This window comes from Acinonyx jubatus, chromosome E3, assembly GCF_027475565.1.
Source record: "Acinonyx jubatus isolate Ajub_Pintada_27869175 chromosome E3, VMU_Ajub_asm_v1.0, whole genome shotgun sequence".
Lineage (NCBI taxonomy): Eukaryota > Metazoa > Chordata > Mammalia > Carnivora > Felidae > Acinonyx > Acinonyx jubatus.
In genome coordinates, this window is record NC_069398.1 from 35420526 (window position 1) to 35441494 (window position 20969).

Below are 20969 nucleotides of genomic sequence, written 5' to 3' on the forward strand. Positions count from 1 at the left end.
AGTTCCGGGGCAGGGGACAGTCGGAGCGAGGGTCAGTGGCTTCATCTTCACAGAGATGGCTGGGACGCTGTGTGCCTTCCGCTCACGCCCTGCTGGCCCCACCCGGGTCATCGGCCCGTCTGGCTGCAGGCGAGGCGTTGACCGTCACCCCCACCTGGGCAGCCGGGAACCCGGTCAAAACCGGGGGCTATGTTCCCAATGGCAGGAAGGGAAACGTGGGCACTGGGGGAGTCTGCCACGGGCGGGACCGCCTCGTCGTCAAGTCCCGAGGGGAGGCCTGCGGGCAGCGCTTAGTGCCGCGGGCCTGTTGGGTGACCTGGGTTTCGGCACAGCAGCGGCACGCGGCGTGACCTTGGCACCCGGCTTCTCCCTGATGGTATGTCCAATGGGGATCGCGCGCGGGTAGCGCACAGGCAGCCACAAGGGTGCGTGAGGTAACAGATGGAATGGCTGATGCGGTTCCTGCCACGGGTAAGTGCTTAAGAAGTGGCTGTTGCTCCTGTGCTCGTTGGAACGAGTGACACTGTGGTCACACGCATCCCTTTGGGATGCGTGGGGTTGATGTTTGCCTAGGTGGCCCAGAAGCGGATTTGAGCAAACCTCCGCGTTTGCTGAGGGCAGTTTGGTGACTTAGCGTTCTGTTCACATTATCGCTATAAAACCCGGTAGGTAGAGTCTGGCTGCGGCATCAGAACCCGCAGAAGCCTCCCACTTCCCTTCCCCTTGACCTGACTCCTCTGTGCTCCAGCATCACATCTGAGAAGTCGGGGTGGCCACAGACCCGGCTCGTGGCAGGCAGGGGACCTGAGACCGCGCACGGGAGACGTGTGGCGCGGCCCTGGGCGGTGGTCAGCACTCAGTACGTGTCGCTGTGACTTGTTCTTTTAATCAAGTAATGTGTGAAAATGGGGTCGGGATCTCTTCCGTCTCGATCTCCTACCAGGAGGTCGGGCCTCGTGAGCTGGCGTCTGACGGTATGGCTGAACTTTGGGAACACAAAGGGCCCCGTGTGCCGTTATGTGACGACGGCCTTCTCTGCTGCAGGCATTCCACGGCGGCCACGTTCCTGTGAGAAAATGTCATCCTAGTGAGTATCAATAGCATCTGGAGGCTGGCCTTCTGTCCTTATGTGTTGGGGTGCAGACGGGGGGTGTCTCCCCGGAGGGTGACGTGTTCCTCCTGGCCCAGTGGGATGTTGTCATTGCCCTGAGCAGCCGACTGGCGGTCGCTTGTGAAGTACAGACTCGGTCGTGTGGCCCGTCTGTGACCGTAAGCCGTTTTGAATGAGGTCAGCAGAGTGCCATTCCTGAGGACCAGAGAGGCCACTTGAGTGCCTCTCCCAGCGGCCTGTGGCCTCTGCTGCCCTTTTCAGGATGGAGGCATCTCACCGCCTGGTGGATTGGGTGGAGTGCTCCCAGAGGGCAGGCCTGGGGGACCCAGGTCAGCGAAGACGTGGGTGATGCACGGGCAGTGTGTCCGAGCACATGAGTGAGTGGGCGCGCGAGTTGTGTGAGGGTGCGTGTGTGTGCGTGAGGCTCTATCTCCCAGAGCGCCCTGGCACTTTGTGGCCACTCCCAAGCGCGAGTGTGGGTCCCGTGCCACCTCGGCTGAGCGGTGCTCCCGGCCAGAGAGCCTGGGGCTGCGCCTCCTGTGCCCCAGCCTCAAGGGCGGCCCACGTTCTCCGTTCTCCGAGCTGCGGCCTGTCCCGGCCCCGTGGGGAAAGCAGGTGTCTCGAGGCAGCTCTGCGCCCCCTGGGCGTCAGCTGGGCCCAGACGCTGGCCCTGGACGCACGGTTGCCGCCAGCCCGTCTGACACGGGTTGTGAATTTGTAACTCGGGGCGCGGGGTGGAGATGTTCCCGAGCACGTAAACCGAGTTTCCCTGTCGTATGTGTTTTATGAGAAAGGAATTCAAACCTGTGGTATTTTCAAATGTCTTTCCTGTGGCCCCCACATCCTCCTCAAAACAAACACCCTCAACCCCCACGTTGGCAGTTTGTGCAAATAAGCGATCCGAAAATTAGAACTGCCCTGGGTTCACACAACCTCACGGAACTTTGGTTTTAGAAAGAAAACAGAACTTTCTTCAAGAAAAACAAGCAAGGGGAATTGTACTCTCAGAATGCAGACCTGGAGTCCCCATGTCCGAGCAGGGCATTCGCTTGACTAGTATGTGGCTTACCTTGACCCAGGAGCCCCGCGGGTGCATGGGGTCTGGGGACAGACGCGCTCAGGGTGCCCGTCCTGGAGCGGGCCCACTGCCACCCCAGCCTCTGGGCCAGGGAGAAGGGAATGGAGCTCTCTCCGGCAGGCAGGTCCTTTCCTCGGGATAAATTATTTGTGGCAAATACAGTCGTAACTTTTTTCTCAGTGTTTGTGTTCATTACTGCAAGACTCAACTGTACCGAAGAGGTTTCAGGGTGCAGCTGTGTACCTGTGGGGCTGCCCGTGAGCACGAAGCCAGCAACGTCGTATGCATCTGTGGGAGGACGAACTGATGTAAGCTTGATGGGGTGGCTGGTGGAGGACAGCCCGGACCCTTGCACGTCCTGGGGATTGTGGGGGCAGCGCCCGGTGACCCCGGCGGGGAGCCAGGAAATACAGGGAAGCGGTAATATCAGGGCGCAGACGGAGGCGGTGTGTTTCTCCCTCTCCTCCCGGCTCCCCCCAGCCCGTTCCGCCCTGTCCACCCCCGCGCACGTACACCTCCTCTCCCTTCTCAGGTCTGCCCTTTAGGGGAGACGTCTTTCCTCCCGACTAAAGTTTCTAGTTCTGTGATTTGTGTTATCCACGTCCGGTGTGAGCTTAGTGTTGACTTTTAAAAACCGGTGCCTGGACCGTGGGGTGGGGTTTGCGAGACTCCTTTGCTTGAAGGAGGACCGTGTTAATCTGGGAAATGGGACGACCGTTGGTACTAAGTTCTCGCTTGAACCTCTGGTTTGAAGCGGGGCAGCTGGGCATTTTATTTCCGCCTGCAGACAGCCAGAGCTCTGCTGGGCCTCCTTCCCTCCCGTTCCTCCTCCCCGTTCCCTTCTTGTTGTAAAACCTGCCAGAGAAAAGTGCTACGGCTTAGCGGAAGCCACACCCAGCTCCAGAAATCATCACCTTAGGCCCTTACCGTCATCACCTCCTTGCTTTTCTCCAGAGCTGTGCTTCTCGGGTGTGCAGCCTGTTACACAGTTCGGTTTTGCTCGTATTCGAGCTTTGTGTGGGTGTAGTCATATGACGTGAGTTTTTGGTATTTTACTTTTTCAGCCAAACTTTATTTGTGTGCATTATCTGTGCAGCAACGTATGCTAGACCGTTCATTTTTCTCTGTGTGCGGATATACCATGGTTTACTCATTATTCCAATTTTGGTTGTTGTAGACAACACTGTGATGAATTCTTCCGCCTGTGTCCCGTCCCGGGCGCATACACGTTTCTCAGGGGCTGTGGACCTACTCGTGGAGTTGCAGGGTCTCGGGATCCGTGGCTCTTCATCTCTACTAGATAAATCTCTACGTTATTGTCTGTTACCGTGTAACAAATTACGACACTCAGTGGCTTAAAATAACTAGGTGTGTGTGGACGTGGGTCTGGACGGAGCTCACGTGGGGTCTTCAGACTCGACTCTCTCAGGCCACAGGTGGGGTGTGGTCTCACCCGAAGGCCCAAAGGGAGGTGGGAATCTGCATCCTGCCTCCCTCCGCAGCTGTTGAAGGATTTGTCCTCGCTGGCGGGTGCACTGAGGGCGTCACTTCCTTGCCGGCTGTTGGCCTAGCACCTTGCCGTGGGGGCCTCTCCGTGGGGAGCTCACAGGATGGCACCTGCCTCTGTCACAGGGAGAGAGAAAGGGAGGGCACGAGAGGGGGGCGTCATCATCTTTTGCGGCCGGTCTCGGAGGCGGTTTCCCCTCGCTTTTGTTATGTTCTCTTTGTTAGAAGCTTGTCACGAGGTCCGGCCCCCACACGTGGGTGTGGATGTTGGGAGGCGGGGACCGTGGGGACCATTTTAGAAGCAGCCTGCTGCAGCCCCACTGTCTTCTCAAAAGTGCGGCCCGCGGACATTCGCACAGCAGCGGGTGAAAGCTCACGATGAGCCCTTTTTCGGCAGTGCTTAGTTTTGTCAGGCTTGTAGTAATATTCTTCGTGTGATGAGCATCTCACTGTGGGCTTTTAATATTTTGATGACTTTGTAGTCAGAAAATAGACTCAGAATAAAAGGTGAAGACTGTAGGGACCCAGATTCGAGGCCTTTCGGTAAGCACTCGCCCCTCTGTGCTGGAAGGCCCGGGGCCTGCCGTTTGGCCGTCCGCCACCCACACTCTGTCCGTGCTGGCCTCCTGGACGCAGGTGCCACTGCTCTGGAACGGGCCTCCCACGCAGACCTCGCGGGCCTCAGATCCCTTCACCCTCCTGTCCCGCTTGAGTTTCAGACTCTCCCAGAGCTGTTCGCTTGGCCTTCTCCCGGTGGGCAGTGGTAACACCCCTGCTCTGGCCGCTCAGGCGCGATGCTTCTATTTATTCCTTCTTATTGTGGTAAAATACACATAACATAGAATTGACCATCTTAGCCACTTTTCAGTGCGCGCTTCGGGGTTACCGAGCACATTCATGTAGCTGTGCAGCCGTCTGCACCGTCCGTCTCCAGAACGTTCCATCTCCCCACACTGAGACTCTGTCCCCGTTACACACAGACCCCTCCCCTGGCCCATCGTCTACTCTCTGTCTCTGCGAGTTGGACTCCGGCTCCTCACCAGGGGAACCCACGGCGTGCGTCCCTTCATGCTTGTGCTTGTCTGTTGGTGCTGCTCTGTCTCCCAGCCCATCCGCGAGTCCCAGCAACTTGGGAATGTAGCCTGAGCCTGGCCACGTCCTGGCCCAGGGCCTTCACCCTTCTTGCTCTGCCTCATGGCCTCCCTTGGGGCTGTTCCGAGCGCCGCTGTTGGTTGGTAGTTTCAGACGGAGGCCACACCCAGGTCCAGACCTGTGGGTCCAGCTTACCTCTGCCGTCTTCCACACTCAGTAGCTGTTCGGTACCAAGTTGAGGAAACTGTCCCCTATTCCTGCTTTTCTCCAGTTTTTATCATGAACGGATGTTGGATTTCGTCAGGTGCTTTTTTTGCACCAGCTGTTATGATCACTTGCTTTTTCCTTGTTAGCCTGTTGAATACAGTATATGACCCTGACTGACACTTGAATGTCGAAGCAGCCTTGCATCCCTGGGATGAGCCCTCTCCCCGCGGTCACGGTAGATAGTCGTGTTTACATGGTGCTGAATTGTTGCCAATATCTCAAGGACATGTGTTTCGAGGTTCACGAGGAACGCTGATCTATAGGGTTTTTTGTACAGTCTTTGCCTGGTTTTGAATCAGGGTATTTCGTGTCAGCTCTTCTTTTAATGTTGATAAAGTTCTGTAGTGGAACCCTCTGGGCCTGGAGAGTTCCGTTTCAGGGGCTTTTAAACTGTGGTTTCGGTTTCCTTAATAAGCTGCAGTGCTACTCAGAGTAGCTCTTGCTTATGACTTGTTGGTGGAGCAGTTTGTGCTTTTGGAGGATTCACTCCACTTCCTGTTTCTTTTTATAGGTTTATGTGCCCTGCACATATTTTCACGTGTGACGTGTGTGTCTTGAAACGCGGTAGCAGGTGTGTCGGGAGCGGCCTTGGGTGTTCCGGTGTGAAGTCCGTGCCGGCTCCTGCGTCTGGCGCGTCTCTCGTTGTTACATTTGCGTAGCTGCTGCTGTCACTGCTGTTGACAAACCCTCAACGGGTGTTTCTGATGCCTGGGACGGCCGCGTCCTCCCGGAAGCCTCCCTGGCTCCCGCGGGGTGTCTGGGGTGCCGCTGGCGAGCGCCACCTCCGCCTCTGCCCGAGGCTGGCTCGCCGGGCCCCAGGCTCAGACAGGTCCCTCCGTCCCCCTGTGGCAGGGAGCGTGGTGCTCCTCAGTACCCAGGGCGCCTGTTCACTACCTGCTGTCGGCATAGCGTGCGCTCGCGTGTGTGTGTGTCTTTGCACGCGCATGCATGTGTGTGCACTCGGAGGGGTGGGGTGAAGGTGATGTGGGGGCGCAGGGCACCGGCGTGTCAGGGAGGAGTACTAGCACAGCCTTTTGGGGCCTTGGCTCACTGCAGGACGTGGGGGTGCCCTCAGAGGGCAGGACAGGTGCCCTCAGGACATTGGTGACTTTTGCGTGCCATCGTTCCCCTCCCCTATTTCCTGCTTTCTTCCGGAAACCGGTCTGGGCGTCCTCCGCACCTTCAGGTTTCCCGTGTTTTTAAGGTACAGGACACTACGTGTGTCGCCAGGTCTAGCCACGTCCACGTTGTCAGGGGCAGGTTGGTGTGGGCGTTGCCCTGGGACCAGGTTCTCGAGCCCCGGGGGACTTATAGCGGGCACTCTGGGGCAGTTCTGTGCGGTGACCTCGAGGGCAAGAGCCTTCGGCCCTGTTGCTCCTCAGAGGAGCTGGGACTCTGCAGCGGCCTGCTCTGATTTTCTTCCTTTTGGGGTGATTTCCACTTTTTAGTCAACAAAGGAAAAGGCTACTTCGTTTGCTGAAGACAGGTGTCCTGGACGGGGCTGTGTCTCCCACAAGCGATGTGCACCCCCCTTCCTGTCGGCCGCCAGGGTTCGCCGTGTCTCCTGGGGGGCCGAGGACCCTCCTGTGCCCCAGGTGGCAGCTCAGCCACGCTCAGGCCTCGAGAGCCGCCCTCAGTCCTCCCTCCACATAGCAAGTGCTGCCTGCAGAGCCCTGTCATAGGGGCCGTGGGGTCTCACGCGACCCCCTCCTTCTGGAGTGGGGCCAGGGGTAGTAGCCGTCCGGGCAGGGGCAGGAGGAGGGGGAAGTATCCAGGGTGCTGCCCGCCATTGTGCTGTCCTTCAAGGGACCTGCTGTCAGTGGGTGCTCCCGCTGGGCAGGACCAGCCCCCTGGGAGAGACTGGGGGACGTTGCCTTTTCTGAGACTAACTGGCATCTTTCCAGGACTCCCTACAGCTGATTTCTTGTGATAAGTTTTAGATTGATTCCACCCTGGGAGAAAGGCCTGGAATCACAGTCAGATCTGCTGCACTTTTGTTTTGTGTTCCTTTGGCTTTTAAAACCCTTGTTCCCACATGAGAGCCCCCACCCCTTGGACAATGGCAAGACCCAGATTAAGTCGCCCACAGCCAGCCCGTGTGCCGCCACCGAGGTGGGGGTGGGGGCGGAAGCCCGTGTTGTGTGTCTCTGTGAGGCCTGGGTAGGTGCCCCCGCCGCTGTCCTGCTGTCCCAGACGGGGCCACCCCCCTCACCTGGGAGTCAGGGAGAGCCTGGGCCCGTGGCTCCAGAGGGCTTGCTGGCAGCGTGGGCTGTGGGTCGTCCGGGAGGGGGTGGGGGGGTGGTGTGTCGGGCACCGGGAGTCAGGGAGAGGCCGGGACCTGGCGGGCGTCTTCCCGATGACACCGCCCGCCCTCCTCCCTACCTCCCTTCCAGTTCGGGGTGTTCACTGGGCCGACTGACCTCCCCCATCCTCGCCACCACCCCTGCCAGAAGCCGGGAGGCGGAGTGCTCACGGGCTCCGCGGCCGGGCCTCAGTGATGGGCTCTGGAAAGGCGGTCCGCCGATCCGTCGTGTGAGGAAGCACAGCCTCTCTTCCCGGCTCGGGTGTCGAGCGGGGTGCGGAGGGGAGCGGGGTCCTGGGCGCTCAGACTCATCACCCGACTCCGAGCCTCGGTGTCACAAACAGGACGTACGTGTTGCAGACGTGGGTAAGAACAGCCCGTTTGCTAGGGACCAGGGACCCGAGCCCTTCGCCCCGTGAAGGTGCCCCAGCGCGGTACACGGCGGAAGAGGTGGCCGTCGGCCTGAGAGTCCACCCTGGAGACTGACGCCCTGCCTGGGCAGCGTCCCCTGGCGCCTAAATTGGGCTTTACTTTTTACTACAGTTCTGTTCCTCTCTTTCTAACTTGCCGCGTACCGAAAGGTACGCCAGATAACCCGTTTCCCACCGCGGCGAGGCGGTGTGCGAGGACGGGTCCCGGCAGAAGGCAGCTTCCGGGACCCCAGGCGTCTCCACCGTTCCCATTCGCAGGTGTCTGTGGCGCTCGCAAAGGGTGCCCCTCTGTCTCTGGCCTGACATTTGGGATGGATGCCCTGATCCCGTTTTGGATCTTGTTTGCTCCTGACCGCATCGAGGTCACGGTGCCAGCTGAGGACACGGAGACATTGTGCCCTATTCAGAGTCCGCATCTGGACTCCCCTGCTCCCGCGGGCTCCTCGTTGACACTCAGCTAAGGGCCGTCCCACCTCTGCTGCGTGGTGCCCCTGTCCCCACACGAAAGCGGCCAGATGTCCTGCTCCCGTCGGGTGTCCTGGGTTTGGCCTGCCCTACGGATTGTCGCAAGGCACGGCTTCGCTGGGACTGTCGGCTGCCTGCGGGCGCCCTCCGCTCACTCGCCCGCTCCTGTGTGCGCCTGCGCCGGGTTTATTCCGTGTTCATCTTACGTACAGTGCGTGCACGCGGGCCCGTTACCGCAGCGGACGCACGGGTCCTTGTCTTTCAGTAGTTTATAATCGTCTTGGTGCTCACGGTGCACCGGATCTGGCCAGTGAGAACCGTCTGGCTAGGTCCCCGTGTCCTTTTGCTCTGACTTCGCTGTTTTCTTGAAGCTTTTCTCCCTTCTGGCAGGAAAGCACGTGGCAAGGCTTACTCCGTACCTCCCTGTTCTGGCCGGGTCGGCTGTTTATCTGGGGAGCCCAGCTTCTCCTGGGGGGAGGGCTTGGGTGTCGGTGGGCCCCCAGCCGCTCAGGCCCTTTCTGGCCCCTTTGAGCAGTTGGAGCCGGGGTACATGTGACATGCCCGCCCATGCGTGCACACGGGTCCCGTGTGCCCTCGTGCACGTGTTCTCAGTTCAGAGATCTTGGGGTTCACTGGCCCCCCACGGTTCCATCACCCTCAGGCCCTTCTTGCCTGCCCCTTCTCCCTTCCGCGTTGCATCTCCCACTGCCCACCCGAGAACCACTCTGGGTTCACTGGCGAACATGCACGACCCATAATACGTGTGAAAGTTTCAGGATCGCTTCGGCCACGCCGCATCGGAAGACGAGGGGACACACACCGGTGACGCGGTAATAGTGCCTCCACCCCTCCAAGGGGATGCGGGGTCTGGGAAGCGTCACAGTCATGATCAAGGGTCAGTTATTAAGCACAAAGAGAATTAGGAAATCGCACTCGGTGCCAGTGCCGGCTCTCAGCTCGGCCCTTGTGAGCCCTTGCTGGGGTTGCAGGGCCTGAGTAGCCGGGAGAGCTGGGTTACCAGGAAACAACAAAGCAATCCCACGCCTTGATTTTATCTTGTGGCGTTCCTGACAAAATAATTAAATCAGCCTCTGCTCCCGGGCAAATGCTTTGCAAAGGGGCTGTGCTCAAAGGGGCCGGGTAGCCTGCGCACAGAGCCTGCCTGGCTTTGCCGTCTCTGCACTGTCTCCCTGGCACCGGCTCAGAAGAGGCTCCAGAGGCCGCCTGTCCGGCCTCCGGCACAGTAAGGGTTCCTTCTTGTGAAGTCGGGACCTCTACCTTGCACTTCTGCTTCCAGTGACTATCCAGTGGGCCCTCAGTTCTGCTGCCAGCTTCCACATCTGGACACAGCTTCCAGAGGTTAGAGGTAGGAGCTGTGTCTGACCCCGTTGGACCTGTGCCTCGGTCAAGCGCCAGCGCAAAAGGCCTGTTGAGGGGCCATTCGGGAGCAAGAGTTGGCTTCTGGGCGCAGGGCCAGCCTCTCCCAGCTTTCACGGGGTGTCTGCCACGAGGACGGAGGCCCTCACGGAGGCCCCTCTGACCGATGCTTTGGGGCTTTGCTCAGACACGGTTCCTGCCCAGAGGTCTTTGGAAGGGATCTCCCTTCTGCTCCTTCCTGCCCAGAACATCCCGTCTGGACAGGGTCGAGCCTGTGACTTTGACTGACCTCTTGATCCTCGGGTGCCGTAGAGGAAGGGATGTGGGTTTTGGAGACCGGGGCTGGGCGTTGGTTCCTGGCTACGTGTTACCCTTGAAGATTTTGAGCGGTTCAGGACTCTGGGTAACGGGGGCAGTGTGTACATCATGGGTTTTTTGGCAGGATCGGAGACGAGGCCTGGCCTTATTCCCCAGTGTGTCGTCCGTCTCCCCACCCGTCCTCGAGAACCACGGCCAGACAGCATGGGTCTCCCAGCCCTGCACTCCGTCAAGCACCTGTCCCTCACTGCTCGTCACGCTGGGAATGGTGCACATTTGATGAGCCCCTTGCACGTCTCAGACGCTCCAGGCTGGGGCACCCATCTGTGCCTTGGCTCTGCAACTGGGAGTCATCATCAGCACTGGGGCCAAAGGGGGGACTTGGTGACGAGCAGGGAATGAAGGCCAGGGGCTTGGGCAGTGCCTTCTGCCCCAGCTGGGCCCTGGCGGGGGGGGGCAGACCACCCCCCCCCCCGAGAAGCTGTTCACAGAGAGCTCTGAGGACGCGGGAGGGAAGGCATCTTAGACCCCCTCCCGGCTCTTAGAGGACGAGGTGTGTCAACGGCGTGTCTGTGCCCTTTGCGGACTTGTGACTTTTGCGGGTTCTGGGGAGGCGGAGGGCGGAGGGAGGACTCTTCCCTGGAAGTTACTCCGGCATCTAGATCACCGGCTCACCCTCACCGTGGCTGTAGGGTGGGTGTTCTGGGACAGCGCCGCGGGCCGGCTCATGCGGCAACCCCACGGTGGTGTTCCACACGCCTGACCTGCTGGTTCGTGGGAACCGTCCCCAGCTGTCGGTCGGTCTTCCTGTCCTGCATTTGGGATGTTTATTTAGAAAGTGAGTCTTAAGTGGGACTTCGGTGCTGGAGACGGCATTTCTGCGAGGTCACAGTTGGTCACTGAAAATATTTACTTGGGACGGATACTCTGTCTCTTGGTGATTTGCATCCATAAAACCCATTTAAACTACAGATGGCTCATTTGCTGTTACCTAAACACTGTCTCACCTCTCCTTCGGGAAGCCTTGCCTGTGTGACGGTCCTTGAGGGCCCCACTTTTCTGGGGAGGCGGTCCCCTGGGTGGAGTATGTGGGGCAGGAGGAGTAGGGTTCACATTGATCCTGGCTTAGCCTGCACTGGAGGCCGGGAGCCCCCAACCCCAGCCCGCACTGGGGGCCGGGGGTCCCCAGTCATAGCCCGCATTGGAGGCCACGGCTCCCCGGGCAGCATGAATGGACGGGGCCCCTCTGGCCTCAGCCATGTTGGAAGGCAGGGGCCGTAGCTTGTGCGCATTAGAGGACGGGGTCCCCAGGCTGGCCCGTGTCAGAGGACGGGAAACCACCCCCACCGAGCTGCCTCAGGAGCACCCTGAGCTACTACAGACTCCATGCCTGATGCGGACAGTACAGAACCTTCTGGAAGAGCCAGGGCATGTGGTCCGTCTGCAGTAAAGCTCGCTTTGGCCCTTGGAGGTTGTGCGGCAGTGTCTGACATCTTAGAGACGCCGGGTGCGTGCGGGTGGCCGGACGTCGATGCTGACCTCGTGAGTGAGGATGGGCGGCGAGCCCCAGGTGTGTGTTTTCCTCATGAGGAAAGACCGACTGCGCTGCCGGGGCCCCAGCCCGCCCCCGCCCCCGCCCCCCGCCCCCCATCCACGGGGAACAACCCGGAGCACTGAGAATCGGCACGTGACTATGTTTTATTGACAAGGCCTCACCGTTCCTGGCGGTCGCGAGGTTTTCTCTTCTACATTTCAGGGCAAACGGTTTACGCTGCCTTCATCTTCACCCCCACCATCGTTCCCAGAGGCCAGCTTTGTGCCGCGCACGCTAGCTCCACCCCCCCCCCCCCCGACCTGCCCCTCGCGGTCTCGATCCGTGGTGGCGTGGGTGCAGGTAACTCCACAAACGGGCAGCGGTGGGCCGGCGACCCGGACAGCAGCGGCGTCTCTGGTTGGAGAAGAACCTTCCGGCAGAGGCAGCTCGGGTGCTCGGGGTCACTTGGCCGGTGACGGCGAGCGGCTGTTCTGAGCGGGCTGCGGGGAGAAGGGCTTCTCCGTTCCTGTCTCGCCCGAGCACACTTGTCCGTACCACAAGGAAGCCACGTGCCGCAGCCGTGCAGAACGGGGCGCACCGTCCAAGCCACATCTCCCCAGCGTGTTCTGTCCAGACTTCGTTTCTCCCGAGGATGGCAGACTTACGGCGGATCGACCTCGAAACCGAGGGATTTCCTCCAAAGCGTCCCCTTCTTTCTGCTTTCATTGGCCGGCGTGAGACACGTCTTCTGCTGCGGGACACGGTGTGGAGTGGAGTGTGAGCCCACGCTGGTCCCCGTGCCCAGCCGCCAGCGCCGCGAGCTGCCGCCGTGAGCGGGGGTGGGGAGCCCTGGCGCTGTGCGCACGGCCCAGAGTCAAGGTGGCTGGCGGTGAGGGCTCCTCGGGGCCCGGGTGTGCCCGCAGCTGGGGCACGGACCGTCCGGCACGTCCCGACCAGGCTCAGGCCGTGACGTGCGGCCCAGCCCTTCCTCCGCCTGGCCGCGGGGCCGACTCAGCGTTCGGTCTCCGCCGGTCCGGCTCCGCCGTCTCTACACCGCGCTGCTGAACTTCACATCGGACTGCTCGGTGCTCTCCGGGATGACCGCCTTCAGGGCAGCGTGGCAGAAGCGGTTCAGGGCCGACACGCTGGTTTTCTGCTCGATGTACAGCCTCAGTTTGTCCCTGAAGGTCTCCCCCAGGAAGCTGTAGATGAGGGGGTTCAGGCAGCTGTTGGAGAAAGCCGCGAGGTTGACGATGTGGCCGGTCAGGGGGTAGGCGTGGCGGAAAGACTGCTGGCAGGGAGCGGCTCCCGGCTGCGTGCGCTGCAGCAGGTGAACGCTGATGAACACGTTCTCGGGCAGCCAGCAGATGAAGAAGACGAGGACCACGGCGAAGATCATGCGGAGGGCTTTCTGCCTCCGGGGGCGCAGGCCTCGGTGCCTGTGAGCCTTGACGAGAACCCGGACGATGAGTGAGTAGCACAGGCCGATGATGGCGAAGGGGATGATGAAGCCCAGGGTGACCTCGAGCCACTGGATCTCCTTGACGTCCGCGAAGCAGAAGCAGACCTCCTCCGTGTGCTGCAGGTGCACCGCGGTGAAGGGCACCAGCGTGGCGGAGACGGAGGCCATCCAGATGAGGCCGCAGCTCAGCCTGGCGTGGTGCTTGGTGCGGAACGGGCCGGAGCGCATGGCCTTGGCCAGGGCGAGGTACCGGTCGAAGCTCATCCACGTGAGGAAGAAGATGCTGCTGTACATGTTGATCTGCAGGAAGAGGGACATGAAGGTACACAGCACGGCGATGTCGTAGTACTGCTCGTCCAGGTTGAACACCTCGATCAGGGAGTCGGCCACCAGGATGAGGTCGGCCGCCGCCAGGTTGATGAAGTACAAGTCGGGGATGGTCATCTTCTCCCGGAAGCTGATGTTCACCACCAGTATCAGGATGTTCCCCACGAAGCCGATGGGGAAGAGGAAGATGGTGTACAGGCAGGACAGGAAAAGCCCGATCACGTATTGCTGGTGCTCGGAGAGCTCGCCCGTCTGGTTTGCCAGGACGCTGCCGGGGAGCGTGCGGGACAGGTTGAGCTCCGGGGAGGTGCCGTTGTAAGCGGCCGCGTGCGTCTCCATGCCAGAGACGGGCGCTGGGGGCGTCTCGTCCGTGTCCCCGGGGGCACAGCTGTCAGGGTCTGCCGCACGGCTCACAGAAACCCGACGTGAACAGTCAGTCCGTCTCCGGAAAGACAGGCGATGCTCTGTGAAGTGAGCCAGGCGTTTGCAAAATCCGAACTCCTCCCGGGCAGCACTGGAGGCGGCGCGGGTCTGTTCCGTGGGCAGCCGGGCAGCCGGAAAAGGCCCTCCATGTCCACACCACGGGCGGCGCCTCGCCTGGGCCCCTGGGGGGCGGCGGCCGCTGCGGTCAGGCCCGCCGGGTGGCGCTCACCACCCGCACACCTGAGAGAAAGAGACAGAAGAGCGGTGAGTCTGTGACTCGAGTCTTCACGGCTCTCCGCCAGGACGGACGCCGTGGCGGCGGGTGGCCCGGGGGGACGGGTGGGGTGGGACGTGAGGTCTTGGTGTCTCGGAGATTTGGTTGTCACTGAGCTGAGGGAGAGGAGTTAAGTGCAGAAAGTGCCCCATTTTCTGTCCCCAGGGCTCCCGGGCCGCTCAGTCCGAACCGGAGCCTGGGCGGTGAGTCATGCTAAAGCGCGGTGGACGCCTTTCTTAAAAATAGCCGAATAGCAGGCTTATGAAGTAACGCGGCCGTTGGGTCTGGAACTCTCAGGAAAAGTACTATCTGCCAGCAGAGGAAATCAAATTTATTTCGGCAGCTGTTGGAAGGAGGACCAAGATGGGAAGGGAAAAACCCAGCGTCTGTGAAGACGGCAGGCCCGGGGTGCTTGGAGGAAGCTGGAGCAGAGTCTCTCACGATGCGACAGAAAACAGATCTAGGTTTTCCTGCTCCCCACACTCGGGTGCCCCCACATGGAACTTTCTTCGTGATATGACCCGAAGGACCGAAAACAGTCCTTGGTTTAGGAAATAGTGTTCACTCAGCATTTTGATAAACCACCTGAAACAGCGAGTACATTTCTGCAGTGATGTCTGTAACCTAGAAACTGCGTTAAAAAAGCCTCAGCCGCCCACAGGTCTCGTGTCCGAGGCCGCCCACCGCGACCCGGCTCAGCCCGAGAGTCGGGGGGAAGGGAGGGGAGTGCTGTCGGCGGCCGTGTCTGGGCCGCCACCGCTGGGGGTGCTCCCGGCCTCCTGGGGCCGGGGGCCCCCACAGAGGCCGAGGAAGCCGGCCCTGGCGCGTTAAAACGGCCTTGAGTTGTCTTTCTCCCGAGGGTTTTTGTTTGACCCTGTGAGACGGTCGGGGATCACTTTCGAAGTGTCGCCCAACCAGACTAGACGCTCACTGAACCCCTGCTCAGAAGTCTTGCTCCAAAGGAAACCCCGAAAAGCAGAGCAGAGAAAGACCAGTCTCGGCCTTCAGGTCAGATAGTGATCGAGAAGCGTTCGGCAAGCTTTGCTCGGCGGGCGTGGAGACGTCTGTGCTCTGTGTTGTGTCGTGTGTAGCAGATAATGCCAGCGTGGACCTCATGAATGTCTAGCGTTTAAAGCCTCTCTCGGTAACTTGTCTGTAAGGAGCACGCAGAGCGCTTGTTTGGCTCTCTAAGCACGGAAACCTGGGCCGCTTCCGACTGTCTTCAGAGGAAGACACAGTGAGGGGCCCTCGGCGCGCGCTTCCCGTCGTCGTCAACATAGGCTGCGCGGGCAGTTTTAAAGTGAGTCCTCTGCTCCTTTCCCACGCACATGAACCCGCTGATCCTTGACAAATACTCTTATTGTCACCGTGCTGTAATGACGGGACGCGGGAACGAGTATGAGCTGGCTACTGACACAGCACCCTCGCGAAGGTGGACCGTGGATGTGTAAAGGCGAGTGTCATTGTGGTCTCGTTTTGGTTCGAGTTTCCACTGCCTGTCCAGCTCTAGAAAACTAAAACCAGGGGCTCAGTCGGTTGGGCGTCCGACTTCGGCTCTGGTCACGATGTCACAGTTCGTGGGTTTGAGCCCCGCGTCGGGCTCTGGGCTGACAGCTCGGAGCCTGGAGGCTGCTTGGGATTCTGTGTCTCCCCGTTCCCCCTCCCCTCTCTCTCTCTCCCCTCCTCAGCTCATGCTCCGTCTCAAAAATGAATAAACATTAAAAAAATTAAAAAAAAAAAAACCAAACTAAAACCACATTTTGTCAGGCCAGCTGGGTGTGTATCTTTGTGAAGGAACACCGGTCCACCCGGCCGTGTCGCCGGGCAAGCGTTTTTGTTGACTGGCTAACGTCCTAACCGGAGGCAGGGCCTCGCTTGACCAACATAGCGACAGAGCGCCGGGGAGTCAGGGGACTGCCGCGCTGGGCACGCGTTACAGAAAGAACCTTTGCAAAGCCTCCGCCCGCAGCCCCGCTGGGGCTGAGCCAGGTGCGGGTTCGTGTGCGGAGTAGAGGCTTTGTAGCCTCCGTGCCTCTCTCACCGCAGGGTGGCCTGTGTGCCCCCGTCTGCGTCCAGCTGTGACCACAGCGTGCCGCACCTGACGAGGGCCCGCCCTCGGTCTCCCCTCCCATGATGGAAGAGGCTGCACAGCGGGTCCGCGGACTCCCACCGCGGCACCGACCCGAACGCAGAACCGGGAACCCGGGACCGAGACTCACCTGTGATGCAGCCGGCCACCCCAGCCCAGGCCGGCTCCGCACAAGCCCTTCTGGTGTCCCTGGGAGGGCTTGTCGGCCGGCCTCGGCGGGTGCACTCCCGGCAGGCTGGAGGTGCAGCCGAGACTCTCCCTCGGGTGGCGGGGATTCTGGTCTCGCTTCCCCCCGTCGAAGAATGCCAGAGCGGTGGTCCTGCAAGGGGACGCCTGCCTGGGGCACGAGGCCGACCGGTCAGAACGCCCGTCATTGCTGCGGACTCGGAGGCACCGCTGGCTTTATAGGCTTCCCAGGGCCGCCCATTGTGCTCTGCTGGACGGCCTCCCGAGGAGGCCGGCGTTAACCATTTTTTTGCCGGCTGCTTTTCCTCACCCGCTGATTCGACTTTCTTAAGTTTGAAAGCATCGTTAAGTAGGTTTTGTATACCTTTTAGGTGATGACCCATCGTCACCTACTGGAACTTAAATACTCTTGCTTGTTTTTAAAACTAAACGGTAAATTTCCCGAACCTACAGAGTAGTGTGCAGATTATACAGAGAATTTAACCTAGGAATTTCACAAAGGCATTTGCAGAAAGAAATTTAAACCTAAGATATAGCAGGTATTTGGAGGAAGCAGAGTGGTTTCTCTGCCGTGGGGATGAATCGTGTCTCCTCTGTCTCCTTCCCTTTACTCTGGAAACCACCGGAGTGCACCTGCCCTGCAGGCTCTGTGACCAGCCACGGCCACAGCCCTTGTGCGGGGGGGGGGGGGGGGGGGGGTGGCCTCGGTCCCCAGTCCCAGGGCCTGACCGCTCCGCGAGTAGCTGCTGTCTCCCGGCCTCCCGGCGGCCTGGAGAGAGGCTGGCAGAGCCGCCCCGGCCCCAGGCACGTTCCCAGGCGCGCGCATCGGGTCTGGAGGGCCTCTAGGACCTGCGGGCCCTGGCTGCTTGCACCAGCTGATGCGGTTGTCAGGGACATCACGTTTTCGTTGATCTCATACCTCCCTCTTGGTGGCTTCTTTCTTTTTAAGTCCTTTTGAAGTTGTGAGATTGAAAACTGAGGGCCATCTTTCGTATTTCTGAGCGTGAATGAACCAGATGGCAGCAGCTGGCACCGTGGAGGCTGCCGTAGGGGAGAGAGGCTGGTTTCAGGCTGGAAACGGAGACGTCTGGCGGCCCGCAGGTCGTCGGCACTGGGCGCCCCTCCGGTCACCTGCACGGTGGCGGCTAGCGTGGCCCCCCTTCACGGTCTGTTTTTACAGAGCCTGTTTCAAACGAGGTGGAAGGTGTTTTGAATGATCATAGCTTCACATCTTTCAGATATTTGTTTTGGGAAATATACACGTTTATCAACAGAGAATGCTGTGTTAAATTTCTTTGGGATAAATCTTTAACACCCAGCGTTCTTTCCGACTTAGGATTGAGCCATGATCCTGATCTGTTAGCTTCTTACAGTTTTGAATGACATCGTGACATCGTGGATGCCATTGTGAGCTGAGACCTACTTCAGCCGGCCGCTCCTTTGCACGATTGCGACGCTGCAAGTGCCCAAGGACACCATTTTGAAAGAAATGAGTCACGAGAAAGTTAAAACTTCTTCTTGAGTTAAAAGTAAATAAATAAAATAAAAACCTAAGCCTTGAAATAGCCAAGACACGTCACGTAAAAACAGCCGCGGACTGCTCGCCCCAGCCCGTGGCCTGCTGGCCCGCGGCCCCACTGGGCCCCGTGGCCGGGGAGGACCTCCCGGTAGCTCCGGGGATCCCCTCTGCGCGCCCTGCTGAGTTCACAGCGAGCTGGAGGGCCCTGAGGCCGGCCCGCTGATGCGGATGAGCCTGGGGCTGCCAGGTCTCAGGGCACCAGAGGTGGTCGGCCCTCGCGACTACTTAGTATAAGGGACAGAACCCTGCTTTTAGGGTTTCAGTCCACTGAACCCGAGCTGGCGTTTGCGTGGCCAGGGATGAGAGCATCTCGCGGACGTCTTGTAATGCGTGGACACTTCCTGTGAATTTAAAAATCTCCCCTTACAGAGCGTTCCCACGAGGCTTCATTTGCTAAGCGCTGAGTGTGTTGCATCCACTGGCCCATGTAACCCTTGCCGAGCACCCACTGCTGCCCGTGTGAGAAGCCTGAGCTCAGGCACGGTGGCCCAAGCCTCAGTCTGGCCACTCTGCGGCCCAGGGTCCTCACTGGCACACAGCGTGCTTCCCATGTGGCTGGTGCCCTGTAACAAGATTGTCTCAGTGCTGAACTGGACTCGTTTGCAGGTTTTTCTGTCCGTCCCCAGGATGGGATGATAGGGAAACGTCAAAGGAAATCAAGTCTGGTCAGCTTTCATTTAGTTAAATTTGCAAATGCAGCTCGGTAACGGGCATGGCGCAGAGCACAGACATGTGTAGTAAAGCCAGGAGGCCTGCCTGGCCGAGGGGACCCCGGGAACCCTCACCCTCATTCCCAGGTGCTCCAGGTCCAGCGCTGTCTGCGTGCGGCGGTCGACCTTCCCCACGTCCCCACCCCTGCCAGCCCTGCTCCTCTGTGACAAAGAATTGTGCCCCCACCCGCAGAGGGACCCCTGAGGTGCAACGCAGCGCCCCGGAGGGAGGACGCCCAGTCTCTGAATTGCCAGGCCCTGCTTTCTCCCTCTGCGGTCAGCCGCCCCATGACCCTGGGTAAAGTGGGGGTGCAGGGGGGCGTGGTTGGAGTTGCGTGATGCTGGACACCCGCCGTCTGTCGTCCTTGTCCTCGGGTGGGCTCCTTCCTTCACCAGGCGGCCTGCCTCACCAGACGCCGGCACGGTCCCGGACGGCTGGGCCCCCATTTCCCGTGGCTGCCACAGGGAGAGCGTGTGTCCATCCAAGGGGTTCGCAGGGCAGCCAGCGGGACTCGGCTCACGGTTGGGACCCCGAGCGACGTGGCTGCCAAGCATCAGAGCCCGTTGTTGGCGGGAAGCACAGCCCGGCCGGTGCGCTGCTTGGGGGGGCGGTTAGCGGGGCGGGGGGGGGGGCGGCAGGCGGGTGACACTGCCCACACTGCCTTTCGTGCATTTTCTCTGCTTAGCCGAGCTGGGGGAAGCCGGGAGCCCCTGCCCGTGCCTGGGCAGTAGGTTTCTTTGAGACACTTACAAAGCCCTTCTGGGTCTCGTCCTCACGAGACCTAACCCTAACCCTAACCCTGAGCACTCAGGCAAGCACCACCTCTGTGAAGACCGAGGCCGGGCCTAGAGCGGTGGGGGCACGAGCGTGGCCGAGGATCGCTGCACATGCTCCCCTTGGGGAAGCCGAGGGGCTCAGTCTGCTGCAGGCTGGCCGGGCAAGGAGTGGGCGGTTAGGAAACACTACAGGCCCGCCTTGAGTCCGCAGACATAGGCCGGGGCCGAGTGTCGGAACCCGGCATTCTGGACGAGCCGGGGGGGGGGGGGGGCACCCACCAGCCACCCCCTCCCGTTTGAGCTCCGTGCCCGTGCCCGCGGGAGCGTGCGCGTCGGCACTGCCATCCGTGCGACCCCGGTGGCAGGCAGTCCTGGGCGCTTGCAAAGGTGTGTGTCCAGACCGGGGCGCGCCGAACGGACGCTGTCTGCGCGGAGGCCGTTCCTTAGAGAAAAATCGACGGGAGTCCGCAGACCCGCCATGCGGCCTCTTCCGTCAGGGGAAGGGATCGTAGGTGTCCAGGTGCCGGCCGGCCTCCGCGCAGCCTCGCTCCCCACTCACCCTCGGGCGCTTTGTGACACCGTGAAGGCGCGGTCCCCATGGTTTCACTGCTGTTGACTCTTTGGACAGCTGGGCCCCTCTCGGCCGTTGCCGGGAGCTCTCTGCACATTTCCTCCAGTCCTTTGAGAGCGAGGTGCCAGCGGCAGCCGGAGCGCAGCGCGTGAGGCTCGCACAGGTTAGGGATGGACAGCGCACACGCGGTTCCGCCTGGGGCCGTCCGCCAGTGGCACGTCCCAGGAGGTCTTGCTGGAGACCTGGGTCGACCTGGCTCGTCAGGGAGAGGCTCAGAGCCGGAGGAAGTGGCTTCCCCCTCCCCCTCCCCCCACCCCTGTCAGCCTCCTGGGTGCACGTCTCACCCCACTGCTGGAAAGCCACGGTTCTGCACGCTGCCTTGCTTCTCTGTGGCTCCTGACCCTTCTCTTGGCTCCGTCCTTGAAAAGCTCCCGTGGTCAGTGTGTCCCATCTGTCCCCGGATGGGGGGTCAGCGGACAAGACCTGCATGGCACGTGCGACAGCCGCCCATCCCCACGGGGCCTGCTGTTCCTGGGGCACCTTCATGTTCCAGAGGACCAGCTTCCCCACCTCCTCTCCGGTCAGAGCAGGACCTCCTGGTGTCTCAGACGTTGGGCCTCTTTATACGATTTGTTTAAAGAAAGGATCCTACCGCTCGAAAGAAAACATTTGAGAACCACCGACTGACATTCCTGTGGCTGGGTTCTAAAACTACCCCTTTAGCCAGAATGCTGAGAAACTCAGTGGGATCAGATTCTCTAGGCCTGGTTTCCGTGTCTGCTGTCCCAGCCCCAGTCAGCCGTTTCTCTGAAGAGCGCCGAACACCCGTGAGCCTCACCCCTCCTTCGGGTCGCAAACTCACAGGCTGTCGGTGTCTGTTACTATGTATTTGTACATTAATTTAGGTCCTTCTGCTTCTGGCCGTGAATGAGTAACGTAAGGGGGCTTGCCATAAACCATCAAAAGCTGGATAAAATAAAAGAATGAGCTGTTTTGAGACGTTGGGACGGTAGGCAGTGCGGGACCGTGGCCTCTGAGGAGGAAGCGAGCGCAGCGAGCCCCTGTTCTCACCCGGGCACCCGTCCGGAGT

The 20969-nt window shown here is 60.3% G+C and overlaps 2 protein-coding genes across 3 annotated transcripts in view; one reads left to right on the top strand and one right to left on the bottom strand.

The window, feature by feature from the left end:
• CE3H7orf50 (chromosome E3 C7orf50 homolog) overlaps positions 1 to 20969 on the top strand; it is a 109044-nt gene that overhangs the window by 24993 nt on the left and 63082 nt on the right. The window contains exon 1 of one of the 2 annotated variants that reach the window (XM_053213167.1): positions 13730 to 13957. The exons of the other annotated variant lie outside the window; for it this stretch is intronic. Within the exon in view, the coding sequence (XP_053069142.1) occupies positions 13730 to 13957 (228 nt within the window). Of the gene's footprint in view, positions 1 to 13729; positions 13958 to 20969 lie in introns of those variants that run through there. 2 annotated transcript variants of the gene reach the window in all.
• On the bottom strand, positions 12530 to 13609 carry GPER1 (G protein-coupled estrogen receptor 1). Its single transcript, XM_053213152.1, has one exon. The coding sequence runs from the start codon at positions 13607 to 13609 to the stop codon at positions 12530 to 12532; it is 1080 nt and encodes a 359-aa protein (XP_053069127.1).

Excerpts from the sequence above, each read along its gene's own strand:
- GPER1 (XM_053213152.1), bottom strand. The coding sequence starts at position 13,609 with ATGGAGACGCACGCGGCCGCTTACAACGGCACCTCCCCGGAGCTCAAC.